At 59.3% G+C, this 17,568-nt stretch overlaps 4 protein-coding genes across 4 annotated transcripts; all 4 read left to right on the top strand.

Annotated features, from left to right (window-relative positions):
• Window positions 1-4,747: 4,747 nt before the first annotated feature.
• LMJF_26_1460 (hypothetical protein) lies at window positions 4,748-5,755 on the top strand (the record flags this gene model as incomplete). Its single annotated transcript, XM_001684098.1, has 1 exon — window positions 4,748-5,755. One exon carries the CDS (start codon window positions 4,748-4,750, stop codon window positions 5,753-5,755), a length of 1,008 nt encoding a protein of 335 aa, XP_001684150.1.
• Window positions 5,756-7,545: 1,790 nt separating this feature from the next.
• Window positions 7,546-9,723, top strand: LMJF_26_1470 (farnesyltransferase beta subunit; the record flags this gene model as incomplete). Its single annotated transcript, XM_001684099.1, has 1 exon — window positions 7,546-9,723. The coding sequence occupies one exon, from the start codon at window positions 7,546-7,548 to the stop codon at window positions 9,721-9,723; it is 2,178 nt and encodes a 725-aa protein (XP_001684151.1).
• Window positions 9,724-10,705: 982 nt separating this feature from the next.
• On the top strand, window positions 10,706-13,750 carry LMJF_26_1480 (conserved hypothetical protein; the record flags this gene model as incomplete). Its single annotated transcript, XM_001684100.1, has 1 exon — window positions 10,706-13,750. The coding sequence occupies one exon, from the start codon at window positions 10,706-10,708 to the stop codon at window positions 13,748-13,750; it is 3,045 nt and encodes a 1,014-aa protein (XP_001684152.1).
• Window positions 13,751-15,424: 1,674 nt separating this feature from the next.
• On the top strand, window positions 15,425-17,392 carry LMJF_26_1490 (hypothetical protein; the record flags this gene model as incomplete). Its single annotated transcript, XM_001684101.1, has 1 exon — window positions 15,425-17,392. One exon carries the CDS (start codon window positions 15,425-15,427, stop codon window positions 17,390-17,392), a length of 1,968 nt encoding a protein of 655 aa, XP_001684153.1.
• Window positions 17,393-17,568: the final 176 nt, after the last annotated feature.

Here is a 17,568-nt window from a genome sequence, read left to right on the forward strand (position 1 = left end):
ATGCCGTTGTCGTGCGACTCACCATGTATGTATGTATATAGGTGTGTGTGTGTGTGTGTGTGTGGGTGGGTGGGTGTGTGTTCAAGGGAGAGCAGCATTGCATGCGATGTATTTTCGATGTAGATGACAGTACGAGAAAAAAAAAGGGCCCAAAAAGCGTATGTTTCACTCGCTTCTCTTTCGTTTTTGTCCTTCGGTGGCGTGTGTGTGTGTGTGTGTGTGTTGTACGCAGAGTCCATCATTTGTGCGTCGCTTGCTCATTTCTTTTCGCCTTCCTTGCTCTCTCTCTCTCTCTCTGTCTCTCTGTCTGTCTCTCTCCTCTTAGCATAACCTCTCTTACGTAATTTGTTTTACTCTTTTGTGAGGGGAGGAAAGCCTTCGTTCAGATGTCGAGAAGCGAGCACACGAGTGCATCGATGAAGCGCCCGTGCGTGTGTGTGCGTGTGCGTGTGTGTGAGAGAGAGGAGGACACCGATCGCCCGCCCACCCTTCTCCTCCGAACAAACACACTCTCTCTATACATCGATCTCCCCATCCCATCCTCTTTCCAATCCTGTATGGTCTGCTGAGGTGTCCGTCACCTTCACACCTACACGTTTTTGGTCGCTTGTAAATGTGGCGATGATTTCCTCTTCTGCTGTTTGTTGTTTGCCGTTGTTTTCCTCTCCCCGCTTCTGCGCCCGTCGATATGGATCAGCTCACACACGCACGCCCCGATCCTCGTGGGCCCCGAGGGCGGCCGTCCCGCTCGCCTGTGGAAACCGATATATATATATATATGTATTTACATTGGTATAGGCATGTATGCGTGTGCTTGTTTGTTTGGTTCTGCTTCATGGCAGGCGAAGGGGTTTGCTGGCGCACGTATGCATCTAGCTGACGCCCGCTGGGGCGGTAGGGGGAGAGAGAAAGGAGGGAGGGAGCGGAGGGGGTCATGCTCGTTTTGTTTTTTGCTTGTTCGCGAGTGAAAAGGCAACGATGGACAGCATGTGTCTTTGTGATGTCTGTCTGTCTGTCTGTCTGTCTGATGAGTGTGTTCATGCAGAGAGAGGAGGAAGAGGGAAGGGGGGCGTCCTTCTCCCTCTCCCGACTGCCCTTTCCTCATGTGTGACTCTATGTTGTGACAAGATACCACGAAAAAAACAGTGATCCAAGCATACGCGTGTGAGCGGTGTCTTACATGTGCAACTGGTATACGTCCTCTTCGCAATGTGGGCCAACCTCTTTCGTCATCTGTATTTGTTTAACTTTGCCCACGTTATGCGCACCTGTGTCGTTGTGTGTGTTTGTGTGTGTGTGTGTGTGCGTCTTCTCCTCGCCCCATTCTCTCTCTCTGTGTATGTGCACATCCATCTCAAACTATTTTTTTTCTGTTTAATTCTCCGCTCGCATCCGTAGCTGCGCTCTCTCTCTCGCGCGCGCGCGTCCCTTCTCTCTCCGTTTCTACTCGTTGCGTTTCCTCCTTCTTCTTCTTTGTTGTGTTTCGAAGTTGAAGCTCTTCGCTGCTCATGTAATATTTTCATCTTAGTGTACGCTTCATCTTTCTATATATATATATATATATATGCATGTCTTGTTGCTGCTTTCTGTCGTCGTTGTCCGCGGTTGCCATTGTTGGTGGTGCTGGGTTTTGTCATCTCTTCTCACGCTTCTACCTCTCCTTTCAACTTCTACTTGTGTTTAAAAATATGAATGCATATATATATATATATATATATGTATGTATATATACGTGTGTATGCATGTATACGCATGCGCACAGGCGCCTACTGTTATGCATCACCCGGCGTTGCGGTGGTTTGCCAACTTTAAGAAATGGATCGCGCACATGCTCACATTTTTCTTTGTTCGGGGGGGGTTCTCTTTCTTTCATCCCTCTCCCGCTCTCTTGACGCAGGCCTCGAAATTCAACCATTCGAGAGCGCCGTGTGCACGAGCGGTCAGCCACACGGGTGGGCATGCTGTGTCACGCCCCTAAACAGGGCATCCAGAGGCAAGCACAGCTCACGTGGTGGACGGGAAAGGGGCAAAGAGATGCATACGAATGAACGCCACAGCGCATGTATGCGACATGAACGGCACTTTCTCCATACCACCGGATGGGCTGATGAGGCACAGAGGCGGGAAGCATGACGAGAACACCCTGAGATACGTCATCGAGTCCTCCGGGCATCCATGCGGAGCGTCTCCACGCCATGCTATTGGATGCCGCTGCTTAAAGCCACTGAGGGTGAGGCATGGCACGCAGGAAAAGGTGCGCAGAGGGTCTCCGAGAGCCCTAGCCCGAGGCTGGCCAACTTCCTCCCCGAGCACATCCGGCACGCGCCCAGGCCAGAAGACTTGGTTGCGGTCCGCTTGAATCAAGGCATTTAGTCTACCCGGGCCTCTGTCTGGCGTCGACCGTGTAGCGCTTACCCCAGGAATGGACGAGGAGGAACAGGGAGAGCCGGTAAGACGCAGGGCCCGATTCCACGGCAACACGGTTCATCCTAGGACAACGAGGCCTCTGCTGCACTGCGGCAGAGGCAGGTGCGCTGTGGTTGTGTGTATGCGCATGCGGCTGGAGCTGTGCGTGGTGGCATGATCATGCTGCAATCTAAGAAGACGACGAATGGAATGCATCTCACCCTCTCCCCCTCCCTTGTTTTCATCGTTTTCATTCCCTCTGTGTTCTTCGCGCTTCCTCTAGCGGATGGATTAGACGTCGCTATGTACCGCATACCGGGGCTGGAAAAAGAGTGCTCGCTAACGAAACAATAACGGATGAACACGCATAGACACACGTGCCGAGGGAGAAAGAGAGAGAGAGGGGGGCGTCCTCCTCTCTTCTTCCTTCTTTGATCGCGGGGCCTCGTGCATGACAGCAGTGCTGTTTCCGCTGCTGCTGCGCTTCGCTCACGAGAAGAGCTGACAGGAGGAAAGGCCTATGGCAAATTGAAGGAGGACTTGCCTACCAGGTGTCCCCTTACATGTCTGGACGCTTCGGCCGATGCCACCAACTGCCTCTCTCTCCAGCACCCACCCCACCCCCCGCCCGCATGGGTGGCGCGTATCACTGTTGCTGTTGTTATTGACCATGCGGTGGCGTCGTCAGTGGTCTTTAGACCTCTCAATGAAACGGCACGCGGGTGTTGAGGTTTCGGCAGCGGGTGCGAAGAAAGTCAGCAGCCGATGGCATTTCTCCCCCTCTCTGCGCTACTCCTGCTCTACTTCTCTCCGTGCTTGAATTGGCGTTCCATCTCTCCACCTTCCCGTCAACCCCTAGCGAAACAACACAAACACAACTTTCGTTTGGCATCCGCGTCTGCTTCCCTCTCTCTCTATCTCTATCACACGCACGCCCCCTTCTCTGCTGCCTTCCACTCACCAATCACTCTCTCACCATCACCGACAGTATGCCGACATATCCCTGTCCACAGTGCGTGGGTGTATTCGCCCAAGCAAAGTGAGGAAAAGAGGCGCGTCCCGCGAACCACCTCGCCTTGGGTTGTCGACCTGTATCCCAGTCACAGTACTGCCCAGAGGGGCATGCGCAGGCACGCGCGCACACGCACGTCGGCACCGACGCCACCCTGAAGGCGTCGACGGCAACGAATAAGGCTTTTGATCCCTCATTTTTGTTTTGCGTGGGGGGGGCTCTACCAGGTGGCTACTTGTGCACAGTTATGCAGAGCCACAGAACCCCGCTCACCCTGTACCTTTTCAACCGCACGACCCCTCCTCCTCCTCATAGCTGTTTGAGGGGCTTGTGAGTAGCAAGAAGGTGTACATTGCCTCAATGCTTAGCTCTGCTGTTGCGGGTAGGAGGGTGTGGGGTGGTGCCGCATTTAGCGACTCCACCCAGTATCACCGCTCCCGGCTGATGCTTCAGCACTCACAGAACAACGGCAGCGGAGGTGGTGATAACGCTTCCCCGTCGCCGTACACCATCAGGCACGCCTCGCCCGCCGTCACCTCGGCATCCTTCGACAGTTGCCCCGAATCCAATGCCGCCACACTGCTTGGAGGTGTTTAGGGCGGGTCGATGGCGAACGGCAGCGGCGGCGACGCAGCCGCAGGAACCCAAAGAAAAGACCGACTAAGGTACGCTACTAGTGTGTGGCGCACGCCCCGGATGGGGCGAATGCGAAAGGAGCGGGCAAGGCATCGAGATGTGGTGGCGGTACACAGGCTTCCGTCTACTATTCTCTCATCTAGCGCGTGATGCATACGTTTCGCTGCCGTGGAATGTGCCGTCGACCACACATCCGCCCACACACACACCCAAGCATATATATATATATATATATATATAGAGAGAGAGAGAGAGAGAGAGGGAGGCACACCAATCCACCCCAATGGGTCTTTTCGTCTCGTAATGCGAACGAAAAATGTCGACAGAAAGCGCGCGACGCCGATTTGGTTGCAGCTTCATGGCCGACGCGAGATGCGTACAAGTCGCGCCATGCTGCACCTCACCCTTGCTACGGTCAACGCATTGGCCACAGCGGTGCTTCTCCTTTGTGAAGTCGACAGTGACAATCTCCAGTACAAGAGTGTACTCCGCGTCTGTCTCTCTCGCTCTCTCCCCATCACATCTCCCTGATATCCCCCTTCTCTCTCATTTCGTCTCTTCGACCGCTTCACCGCACGGCAGCGTCAACCTTTAGCTCTGCTCTATCTTGTCTGCCTTCTGTGCTCTCCCGCCACTCCCTTCTTCGCCTCTGGAGCGCGACTCGGCACACAGTTTACACGTAACCGCAGCGCCATGACCGCCACCACCACCGACAGCACCAGCTGTGGCAGTCATCCGCGATGCCGCGTCCACACCGTAGCGATGTCTCAGGCTTTCTTTTACGTGGCTATCGGTGTGCTCATGTGCCTCACTGTGTCCTGCTCTGCTTCAGGCTACAACGCGTCTATGTACGTGAACAGCGACACGGCCGTCACTGCTCTTTTTACCGGGCCCAAGCTGGTCATGGTGGTGGCCACCTTACCCCGTGACTTCAATCCGAACGCCTTCATCAATGGCCTGTACAACCTCTTCTCGAAAGCCGATGCCTCCATCATGAACGTCAGCTCTGTATCCCTGGTTAACTGGTGTGCCGAGGATTCGATTGCGCTCAACACCACCTTGTCGTGCCCACCAAGCGTCCAGTTCGACAAAGACCACGGCTATGTGCTTGCGCTGGTGCAGCTGAGCGGATGGAGCTACACGTCGCTTACGAGTCCGACTGCAGTCGACCTCTCCTCCCTTGGTGTCACGGATTCCATTCTCGTCAGCCAGTTCGGTGGTACCTATAATCCTGACAGCACCTCGGACATGAATAACAGCAGCTACATTATCAACTTCAACTCCAATGGGATGGTCACCTACGCCATCTTTGGTTTCCTGATGGTCATCGTTATTCTCGCCCTCATCGGAGTGTCGGTGTGCGTCTGCTTGTGCGACAGCCGCCAGCTCAACCACAACAAGAGCATCGTGGACCGGGTCATCCGCACCGTACACTTAAACTACATGGCCGCCCTCTATGGTCGTAGTCACCACCACCGCCAGCAGCAGCAAGCCCTGGAGAACCTCAACGAACATATCAACCTGTATGCCGACCTGCCGAACAACGGGTGTTCTGGCGCGCCGCATAACTCGCAGAGCTGGACGCACTCGCCGCAGGCCAACAAGGGATCGTTAAAGGCCAAAAGGACCGGCTGGGAATCCTTGTACCGGGAAGATGGTGACACCCGTGAGATGCAAGAGATGCGCGGCATGCGGCCATGATATTGGGACAGCGTAACGTCGAAGGGGCTGTAAGAGGGGCAGGTAGAGAAAGCAACGCTACGCGCGCGCGTTTGTGTGTATGTGTCTCTCTCTATCGACCTTGTACTTCCCTTCCTCCTCGCCAGTCACGTCACAGCTCGCTGGCTTGGTGAGGCAAGGCAAATAAATTGAGGCGCCGAATGGGGGAATGCAGCGGCGGCGTGCATGCGTTCGTCAAGTCTCCTTCCCTTTCTCGTGCGCCCCTCATACCCCTGGTGTGGCTATCACCGGCGCTACCTCTCTCCAACGCCTCGGCCCTTCCGTTTCCTGTGCGCCTTGCTTTTCACAGCTCCATATCTATATCTATATATATATATATATATATAGATATCGCTGCATCTAATATATGGTAGAAGGTACCACGGCTGCAGCACACCATATAGCCGTGTGTGTGTGTGTGTCTGTGTGTGCGTGTGCTCTCCCTTCCTCCCTCCCTCCCTTTTTTTGCTGCTTTCCTCGCCTCTGTCAATCAACTCGACTGTTACTGCGCGCGTCCACAGTTGTTCCTGGGTGTGGCAGCGCGCACATGTCCGTTGCCTGCGCTGATCTCCCTCTTTCTTTCGTTATTGCTTTACTCTCAGCATAAATACAACGCGGAGGTGAGCGTTGGGGCGATGGAGGAGGAAAGGGCCAACGAGAGTGTATCTTGGTGGCACTCAAGAGGCGGCCACGGGAACTGGAAGAGCACAGGCAGATACGCAGATGCCCAGGCGCCGTGGGCGTGCTCGCTTCATGCTATGCGCTCATACCTTGGCATGCGCTTGCGTTCGTGTGTGCGCACGGTGGCACGCACGTGTGTAGATGCACATCATGGTCTGTGGGAGGTGGAGGGCGGATGTGCCTCGTGCATGCCCGAGTTTTCCGTCCCCTCCTCCCCTCCCCACCCCACCCCGCCTCCTCCTTCCTATTGCTTATAGCTGAAACACTGCTTGTCCACACACGCACGCACATATATAGACGGGTATACATATACCCATCTATTTATGTGTGTGGTGCATTTTTTTTGGCTGTTTCCCGTTGAAGGCGCGCAACTCTTCTCCCTCTCTCTTGCTCAGTGTAACTGCAGCGGCCGTGCACTCACGCTTGTGTACACTGCCGCCTGCATGCCTCAAATATCGAGCGAGCTTGAAAGCATCTGTGGATGTGTCTCGACGTAGGGAAGCTCGGCCCCACCGCGAGCGGCCAACGTGCGACGTCGCAACAGGGGCCAGGTACACGTCCGTTACCCTTTAAACCGCCGCCGCCGCCGTCATCCGTGCCCCTACCCTCCGCAGCCCCCACCACCACCTCATCGACCTCGCGTCTGAAAATAGAGAGCGTCACACACGTACACTTACGCACCGGCGGCGACGGTGCATAAATGCTGTCCGAACATGTCCATTTCTTCTCCCCGTTGCCCCGCCACATTCGCGGACGCTCTTCTGCGTGCTTACGTTGTGGCATGCCTGACACCCGGCTAGTCTGCCCCTCACAGGAACACATTTCCGCGGGCCTAAAGTGCTGCACAGCAATATCAGCCCCCCCCCCTTTGGTGCGCCACACACACCACAGAGAGTGGGGAGACGCACATAACTCCATAAAAACACTCACCTCCCGGGGAGATCTCTCTCTCTCTCCTCTTGTCTCTTAGGGACTGTGACAGACGCGCGGATGCAGCATCACTGTCCCCCCTCTCGATACCGACAGCTCACGCTCTACACCGCTACTCTGCAGACGTCGTCCCCCATTCTCGTCCCTGCATCTCTTGGACCATGATGAACTTGGCACCGGACACCATCACAATAGGGGCGCAGCGCAACACGGAGCTGCTGCTGCTCGAGTACCTGCGCAGCACGAACCCTCACATTCACGCCCTGTGGCAGCGTCACCCGAACAAAGACAACGACGCCTCCTCTTCATCCGCCGCGTCGTCGCCGTCGAAGGACACTCGTGGCGCCAGTGGTAGCGATGTCGGAGACGCCAACGCCTCCTCCTCCTCAGCAGCGTCGGCATTGAGGGAGTCGTTCGACTACACGGAGCCGCGCCTCTACCGTGCCGCACACGTCCATTTTCTCATGGAAAACCTCAGCGTGGCTCCACAGGGCTTCTCCAGTCTCTATCCGTCGCGACCGTGGATCGTATACTGGGCCTTGCAAGCTGCCGACGTGCTGAATTCCATGGAGAGCGAAGTGCTGCACCGTACCCCGCCGAGCGCCATCGTGGCGTTCCTGCACAGCTGCCTCAGCGTCGACCACACATGCCAAGCGGAGGTGAACAACCGGCTCGCGGCTGCCGCCACGTCTGCCCGTGGAGCCCCGGAAGGGAAAGACCCCCACGTCACCGGGACACCTCTGGAGAGCAGCACAACATCCGTGACACTCGAGAGGGACAGCGCTGACGCGACGAGTGCCACCTTGATGCCGCCAGTGGAGGACGCCGCAGAGGTGGCTGAAGGTCCCTCACGGCCGGTGATGGGTTTTGCAGGAGGCGCCACGCACCAAGAGCCACACATCGCCTCCTCCTACGCAGCCTGCTGCGCTCTCGCGATGCTGAGCTGGTATGGCGACGGGGCGCCGCTGCGGCAGCTCCCGCGCGCCGCTATCAAGCGGTGGCTCCTCACGCTGCGCAACGAGGACGGTAGCTTTCGCGTGCATGGCGGAGGCGAGTCGGATATTCGCGCCTCGTACTGTGCCGCCGTCATAACAACTCTCCTCGGGCTCGATGATCCGACAACCTTTGACGGCGAGGCCGGCCGCTGCGAGTTTGTGGACGACGTGCGCGACGTTCCGGTGCTAACCCTGCAGACGGCGCGCTTCGTCGCCGCGTGTCAGACCCACGAAGGCGGCTTCACATGCTCGCCCACCGCGTCGGAGGCGCACGGGGCATACACCCAGTGCGGGCTGGCCGCCCTACTGCTCATGAAGCAGCCGCACATGGTGCATCAGGCGTCACTGCGTCGCTGGCTGGCCGCGCGTCAACTGAACTATGAGGGCGGCTTCAATGGTCGCACAAACAAGCTGGTCGACTCTTGCTACTCGCATTGGATCGGCGCATCGCACGTGCTGCTGCGCACGGTCGAGGCATACACAAAATGCTTCACAGAAGTGCCTACCACACATTCGCGCAACGGAGACGGTACAGGAGGTTGCGAAGATGGTTATAGGGAGGATGTAGATTGCACCCCGTCCGCTCGTTGTCTTCGGGCCCGGGAGGTAGTGCTGCTGGATCATGCGCAGCTACTCGACGCAAAAATGATTCACGCTAGCGCCGATGACGCCTGGGACCGTGCCGAGAGTGCACATCTTACGCGACTGGGTGTAGTGGATCAGTTTCTCGGCGCCGATGATGCGGTGCTGCGGTCGGCGGAAGAAAAAAGAACCGCCGTCACAGCCTTGTACGAGCGCCTACTGGAGAGCCGGCTCGCTGCGGTGCGCAGCTGTGACGGCAACGGTGACGCGGCCGCGGGAGACGTGCAGGGCAGCCTGGAGGCATGGCGAGCGCGCCAAGCGTTCCTCTATGCTGACGTCGGCGACTTCTACTTTAACCAGCGCAAATTGCAGGACTACGTCCTGCGCTGTTGCCAGGACTCCGAGATTGGCGGCTTGATGGACAAGCCTCAAACAGCGCACGACGGGTACCACACCTGCTACTCGCTCTCGGGGTTGAGTGCAGCGCAGAACTTGCAGTACCGGACTCATGTCACCGCCGCCGATGCCGCCTACCCGTCCACCTACCTTGAACGCGCCTTTGCCCGCTCGTACCTCCCAGGGCGCGAGAGTGGCAGCACAAGCGGCAATGAGGAAGGTAGCTGTGGCGTAGTGTTGGGCTTACCAAACACCTCCGCCGCTGCGGAGTCGATGCTTCTTCGGACGACGAGCCCGATCTTTAACATACATCAATCGCGCGTGCTCTCTGCCCTGCGTGCATGGAGCGTGAAAGCCTTCGTGTAAAGGGCTGGAGAGACAGCGGCCGACGTTGCGTTGCGATGCATGTGAACGCGTGTGCGTGTCTGTACGTATGTTGGGGGAGGGGGGGGGCGCATGCACAAGGGCAGGCTTTTGGGATGGTGCTTGTGTGCCGCCTCCCTCCCCACCCCCACCGCGGAGGAGTGGGATGTGGAGAGAGGCGGGGGGGAAGAGAGAAACACACGAAAAGGAGTGAGAGTGTGCCTTGCGTGCGCGCGCATCCCTGACGTTCCCGATAAACCCGAAAACAACAAAACGAAAGAGCTGCACCCTCTGGCAGCGTGAAGTGCAACGGAAGGGTGCGTAGAGGCGGGCTGGGTGTGATCAGCGTTGGTCATCATGGACACACTGCACCTTTCCACGTCCGCTTCACCGTGATCGATCAGCTCATTGCCGCCTCCCCTACCCCTCCCCTCTCCCTTCCTCCCTTCCGCCCTTCCCCTTATTTCAGGGTGCGCTTACGTGTGTAAACTTGTGCGTGTGCGTGTGTGGTGCGATCTCCTCTCCCCCCCCCCTCCAACGTAGAGCGGCACACCTGCCGTGTTGTCGTATGCTGACCCGCTTCAGTTTTGAATTGGCACACTTCTCCTGCCCGGCCCTCTTCCCTCCGCCACGCACTCTGCGCGACATCATCGGGCTTGAGGTGGAACCTCTCCTTACCGCTCCACCCCTGTGATGTGTCCAACACATGCGCGCTGGCAAGCATAGCAGAGAAAATCATACACTTAGTCAGAGGAAGATCATCAAAGGACGCGAGGCTTGCGCAGCAGCAGCGGCAGCAGAAGCGCGAAGAGATCCGTGAGTACGCTGCCACCCAGACAAGACGAGGAAGGCTAAGCGGTGTTACAGGTAGCACCTGTACAATAACTTCTCTCTATCGCCTACACACTTTAGCTTCCTGAAGAAGAAGCGTTTTGCACGGCGGTCGAATAGACAGTGACGGCCGCCACCCCCCCCCCGGGCAGCGATGGAGACGGCGCCCTTGCCCTCACTCGCAGCTACGCCTGCGAGCGCCGCAGTGCCCAGCAAGCCGCAGTTGTTGATGCCCTCCGTGGCGACTGTCGCCGATGCTTCGTCCACTGCTCTATCTAGCGACTGCATCGCCCGTGTCAACACCGTCATCGCGGACGACATCCGCCAGCTCGGTCGCGATGACCTCGACGTGAAGCGGTGGCTGAACACGGCACTCTCGCGCCTGGTGGAGGCTGCGAAAGAGGTGTCGCCCGCCGGCACCACCGCTGCTGCCGCGGCGTCGCCAGTACCCTCCTACGCTTCAACTACCCCCTTAGCGTCTGCGACGACGACATCCACCCGTAAGCCTCTGCACCTGGAAGAGCAGCTAGTGCAGCTCTTGCATGCCCGCGTGCAGACTCACAGTCAGGAACTCAGCGCCGGCATTGAGGATCTCATCTCCGCCACCCTTGTGCGTCTGCCGCGAACCACGATGGAGCTGACGCGCATGGCGACAGAGGCTGCAGAGCTGACAGAGCAGCTGCAGCGCATCGAGGGCGTCGTCCGCCCCGCCGTAGTCGCTGGCTCCGAAGCCTACGTGACGGAGCTGCAGCTGCGCACGGCCTCGGAGTCAAAGCTGCAGAAGTGCAAGCGATACCTGGAGAAGGCGGCACGGGTGAAGGAGAGCGTCCGCAACCTGCAGTACCTCGTCGAGCACTGCGAGTCGACGAATAACAAAACAGGAAGCGGCAACGGCAGCGACCCTCTCAACGGCGGAGAAAGGGGAACGGACAGCAGCGCCGACCCGATCACCGCTGGCAACTCTGTGAACGGCTCCGCGTCGTCGGGTAAGGTGGCGACTCGGCATCGCGACTTGGACGAGGTCGCCGGCATCATCCGCCAAGCTCGCGAAGACCTGAAGGAAATCACAGCTGTCGATGACACCTTCGGCGAGCAGTACAAGGCTCAGCTTGAGCAGTTTGAGCAGTATATTGAGCACGCTCTCGAGGAGGAGTGTGTGGCGTGTCTTCTGGCTCATCAGTTGGAGCGTGCTACTCGCCTCATGACGACCCTTTACAGCATAGGACGTGCCGATGCCGTTCTGAAGCGCTACGGGGAGCAGGCTGCGACGCAGTTGGCGACGATGCAGCAGGAGAAGCTGCGTGCGTGTGTGAACCGTGGAGGTGCTGGCGTGCACAGGAGCAACGTGGCCGCCGCAGCGGTGGCGGAGCTGCTTCGCCGCGAGATCATCCCAGACAACAACGCCTTCGTGTCGCGTGAGCTTACGTTTCTGTCCAGCCTTGTACGGCGCACGCTGGAGGAGGACCAGGCGACGTCTCCTTTCAAGTCAGGCGGTGCAGGGGCCAGTGGAGCTACTCAAGAAGCATCAACGACGACACGCAGCAAGCCCCCTGGCGCCTCTAACCCCTCTGCAGCGACGGCCTCCTCAGCGTCGGCCGCGTCCATACCCGGAGGGGGGACGAGCGGAGGCAGCCACATCGCTGTCGAGGACGATCCCCGCGCTGTGCAGGCTCTGGAAGTTATATCCATCATCCTCCACAAACTCTACGAGTCGGTGCAATCGACGCTGCAGCCACTGCTGACCGAGCGGCCCGACACCACAAACGCCGATTTTGTGGCGTGCCTCTCAGCCATACAACTGATCAAGATCTCCGCGACGTCCGTGACGACGGCGGCACCACAAGGGACAGCAGGGGAGCAGTCGTCGAGTAGCACGGGTTTTGCGACGCCGCAAGTGGCGGCGAAGGACCCGTTGGAAAAACTCGCGCGCGAGGTGACGCACCGTGCCCTCGGCCTCTTCGCCAGTCTTTTCCACGAGGAGCGTGTGCTGGACCGGTACGCGGCGCGTGTCTGCGCACCGGTTGCAGCATTCTGCGAGCAGCCGCTATCGAGGGTTCTCTCAGCTGTCGCTAGCACTGCCACCGATGGCGAGCTCGACGAGGACAGCCTGACGAGCGTGCTCATGCATGCGATCCAGGAGGTGCTCGTCTACGCGCCAGAGAAAATTACGACGCGATGCACGACGGCCTGGCATGCATCGCTTTCGAAGATGCTCGCGCAGCTGCAGCCGACGCCCAGCACGTCGCAGCACACGCTGCTGCAGTATTTGTACATCTACAAGCGCCGCATGCGTCCGCTCGTGATGAGGGCGCAGCAGAGCGTGGAGGACTGGCTATCGACGGGCACGGTACACGAGCGCTACCCGGCCAGCGCTGCAGTGCTCTGCGCTGACCTGCAGACGCGGGTGTGGGCCCCGCTGAAGGATGAGGTGGAGGAGGCGCAGGAGTCCATCCAGAAGAGCATCCTGAACAGCATCACGCGGCCGATCCTCGCCACGGTCGCAGCGTACACGTCTCTGCCGTACTGGGGCGACGCGGTAGCCTTGGCCGACGGCTCCTCTAGCTCCACCCCTGTCGCAGCAGCCGCATCGAAACCCTTGGGTACATACACTCAAGGGCAAGCCGCCCCAAGCAGCGCTGTGCGCAACATGGGAGAGATGCTCATGGAGCTGCCTCTGACGCTGGAGACCCTCGGCTCCAGCGCCGTGGCGGAGTGCCGCCGCAACGCGCAAGGGGCTGGCAGCGCTGGAAACGGTGCCAGCGACACAGATGCCGAAGATGGAGTGCGTGCGTTGATCGAGGAGCAGGCGGAGGAGTGGCTCGGGACGGTGGTGAGCGATGTGGTGAGCACCTTTGTGAAGGAAAAGGTGTTGCAGCTGCAGATAGGGCCGTTTGGGTCCGTGCCGCCATCTCAGCAGCAACAGCGGGAGCACCAAACACAGCGAGCAACGACAGGCGCGAGTGAGGTGGCGCAGCGCCGCTACGCCGCGGCGCTGGAGCAACTGACAACCGATCTTGACTACGTACGCAACATCCTCTCCGCCGTCAACGAGGAGTCTCTCGAGACGGTTGAGCAGGTGCTGCAGGCCGTGCAAGCGCTGCCACCTGCCTCCACGTGTGCGGCCTTCGTGGTGGGCGACGCCATTCGCATGGCAACACTGCGTGGCAGCGCAGCTGACGATGCCATTGAGCAGCATTAGCGACCGCAGCAGTAGAAATCGGGACAGCATCTCGTCAACAGAGAGGCACTGACGTGTGTGGAACGGAGGGAGAGAGATGCACCTACAGGTATGCTTATGTGTGTGTGTTTGGTTGTGGTTCTCTGCAGAACAGGCGGCACACCCAGGCGCGTCGGCTGGCTGGTCGTCTTTGTTGGGAGACAATGTGTGAGAAAGAGTGAGAGCGGGGGTGGAGGAAAGGGGTTCTTTACATGCTCACCGCTATTGAGTCGTTGTTGTTGCGTGTGTGTACGTGCCACCGGCACTCGTGGCCTTTGCCGACTGTTGCTGCTGGTGTTTGTTCTCTCGTTGCGTGTGTTTGAGTGTGTCGCGGGAGAGGAGGGGAGGGGCGACGGCGTACCTTCATGTTAGCCTTCCACGCACACAAGACACGGTCTACTGTTGTGTGCGACCCTATCCCGCATGACCGCGTGGGCGGAGAAAGTCGTCGGATTGCGGCCGGAGGGAAGCGCTCGAAATGACGGCAACACACAAAAACATTTCCATGAAGTGTGTGACCGCTGGGGGCTGGCGCGCACCCAACGGAAGAAGGTGATTGGCAGAGAGCCACATCGTCGTTTTTCTTGGGTGTCGCTCAAGGAAGTGGTTGCCTTCCCTCACATGTTTTAATTTCGTCACGTGAGCATGCGGGCGTTCAGGCCGCGCGGATGGTAGTCCCGCCCCTCTCTCGCGGTCAAGTGATTCGGGGAGCTGTCTTTCTCATTTCGTTTTTGTTTCCGCGTGTCCATTCCTGCGCCATACAACATGCGCTAAGCACCACTCTACCGGGTCCGCCACGGGCACCCATCGCGCCGTGCAACGCAGCCGCAGACACGCACCACAGCAGTGCGCCGACCCAGTCATCTGTGCACGGCCCCTGACCCAAACTCTACCCACCCACCCGCCTCGCAGGGCGCCTCACAGCCACTCTCCCTCATCATGCCGGCCGCCACGTGGTGCATCCCTCAGGGTGGCACTCAGCCTCCCCAGCCGTAGGCAGTGTGAGGACCGAGCGAGACGCGTTGGAATCACGCTGACGCCGTGCCCATTGCATGGATGGCACAAGCATGCTCACGGTCGCGGGTCGCACCAGCGCAACGCCGTCCAGGGATTGACCGCCGGCATCCGTGCCACTGCATCGCGCTGACCTCCCCACGTCCCAGGCACCCTGGCCCTGTCACCCACCAGGGGTGGGCCGACAGTGGCCGGGGCAGGGAGGGGGGAGGAGGCTGCTCGGCTTCCCCACCCACAGAATGGGCACTGGCCCCTGCGACGCCACGCAGTGAGAGATGTGTGTCCGCCCCCCCCCCCGTCTTGAGGGATGTCCTTCGCATGTGCAAGCTCCCATCTCCGAGTAAGCGAGTGTGAAAGAGCAGCAGCAGCAGCAGGGGACTGTCTGCGTTGGCAGCAGCTTTTGTTTCGTTTTGTTTTTTCGTGGCGCACCCCTCAATGCACAGACACACGCATGCCCATCTCCTTACCCGAATTCTTTTCTCTGGGAGCTCTCTGCATACTTTACGTCTTGGTGTTTTATGCGCCTTCGCGAGTGGGATAGCTACTGTATAGCAGACCTCTAGCTCGTCTCTCTCCCTCTCTCGCCTCGCAGACTGCCGCATCGGCGCTGCCAGAGAAGAGGAACTTTGTAGCTGACCACGAATGAAGCTCTCCGTAGCGTCACACGCAGCGTTGCTACCATGCAGCGCGCCACCGCCACAGCTGCTGCTGCTGCCCAAACTGCTTACGTTTTGTGCATCGGTCCTTTTCGTTTTTGGCGCGCTGTGTCTCGTGACGGCATCCCCCTTCGCAGCAGCGGCAACTGGAGCTTCGCAGAAGTCGAAGGCGAGGAAGCAGGCGACGGAGCTTCTGACGCACGTGACCTTCGCCAGCTGCAATCGCCAGAGCCATGACCAGTCCTTCTGGATGGCGAGCATCGCCTCCACGATCGCCGCGCAATGCGAGAGAGCCGGCGGTAATAACAGCAAGCCCCACACAGATCTCCTCCTATGGCTCGGCAACGCTGTCTACGCCGACGTCGATGAGGCCGGCGTGGCCCTGAGCCTCGCGCGCCCTTCACACGGCGTCGAGCAGGAGTACAAGCTCCTCACCGAAAACCCGTACTACCGCGAGTTTGTCGAGGTGGTCGTTGGCAGGGACGGGCGTGTGAGCGGCATCTGGGACGACCGCGACCTCGGCCGGCGCGGCGCGGACGGCAGCTACGCTCCGTCAGAGGCCATTCGACGTTTGTACCTCACATACATGTGGAAGGGCCACCCGCTCGCCGTCAAGGACGCCACTGGTGATGGCACCCCCGGGGCGCTGTACTCCTTCACCGGCATTCCCGCCCCCACCGGCGCGCCGCTCGCGGCACACTTCGTGCACAGCGTCTGCACAATAACTCTCGATGTGCGGACACAGCGGACGGTGCCGCCGAACCTAGTAGATGCACTGCTGCGTCGCAGCGAGAAGACTGACCTGCGCCTCCGCGGAAGTGCGGGCGCTGCGTCGGACGCTAGGCTAGCTGAGATCCGCGACGTGCGTGCACAGGTGATGGAGGCGGACCTACTTGGGCGACGGCAGTGGGCATGGCTGGAGCGCACATTCGCCACTTACCTGGCGCCGACTGCGCGCAGCCCCGGCGATGCGGCGGGTCGTGCGCACTGCGCGGTCACTCTCATCGCATCACCGTGGCAGATTCTGCTGAACGACAACAAGCCCTTCGAGGGCTGGGACCTCTACCCCGCCTCCCGCAGTCGTCTGCTCCTCCTGCTCAAGAAGTACAAAGTCGAGCGCTTTGTTTTCCTGTCTGGGCACGCAGAACTGGGCGAGCTCGGCGTGATGCAGCGGGCATCAAAGGAGGACATTCGCGTTGAAGGTCCGACGGTGACCCTCACCGACAGCTTCCCGAGAGAGTCGCCGACCCTGACGGCGTCGGAGCTGCTGCCGCCACGGCGGTCGAGCCTCGTGGAAGTGACGAGCAGTGGCCTTACGCACACAGTACGCGAGGCACCCTTGGTCGGGTGGCTGGCGCATTGGTTCACGACCTCGCCCATGGAAGAGGATGCAACGAGCAACGGCTTGCTTCAGGGGCACCTCTTTCTGACACGCAATACAACGATGGAGCGGCAGTTCGGAACGGTGCAGGTGATTGGAGACCGAGTGGCGGCGGCGTGGCACGCCGATGCAGTAGCAGCCTCACGCGAGGAGGTGCTTGCACGGACAAGAGTGCTCATCACACTCCACAGTGTGCAGCGGGCTGGCGCGCCCCTCGTTACGCTGGAGCGCACGTTGGAGAGTTTGCCGTCCTACGCGGTGGAGCTGTTGGAGGAGGAAGAGAAGGAGGACGATGCGGTGAAAGCGATCGACCTCTACGATGCGGCTCATCTACCCCAATTCAACGTGTACAACGACCCTCGCTACTATCCGTGGCTGAAGCGGCGTATGGCAGCTTGGCAGTGCGCGGAGGCCCCCTGTGTCAGTGGTCAGCACTTTATGCTGCTGAGGGTAATAGCGAACCTGGCGCTCGCCTTTGCGGTAGTGCTGGTGTTTCTTGCTGCAGTCTTCTACTACCAACTGAAGCACCGCGACATGCACGAGGAGAACGGGGTGAAGTTGAAGCAGGACTGACGAAAATGGGCAAATAACGAGCCGCAGCAGCGGCAGGCCATAAAACGGCAAGGTTTAGGGCGTGCAAGGGAGGTGACGGAGAGGAGACGCACATGCGGCAAGAGGGGAGGAGGAGATGGGGGTGGTCGATTGTTTTTTAGCCCCCCCCCTCCCCCCCCTCTTGGCCGTCGTCGCCT

This window comes from Leishmania major, chromosome 26 (genome assembly GCF_000002725.2).
Source record: "Leishmania major strain Friedlin complete genome, chromosome 26".
NCBI classification, from domain to species: Eukaryota; Euglenozoa; class Kinetoplastea; order Trypanosomatida; family Trypanosomatidae; genus Leishmania; species Leishmania major.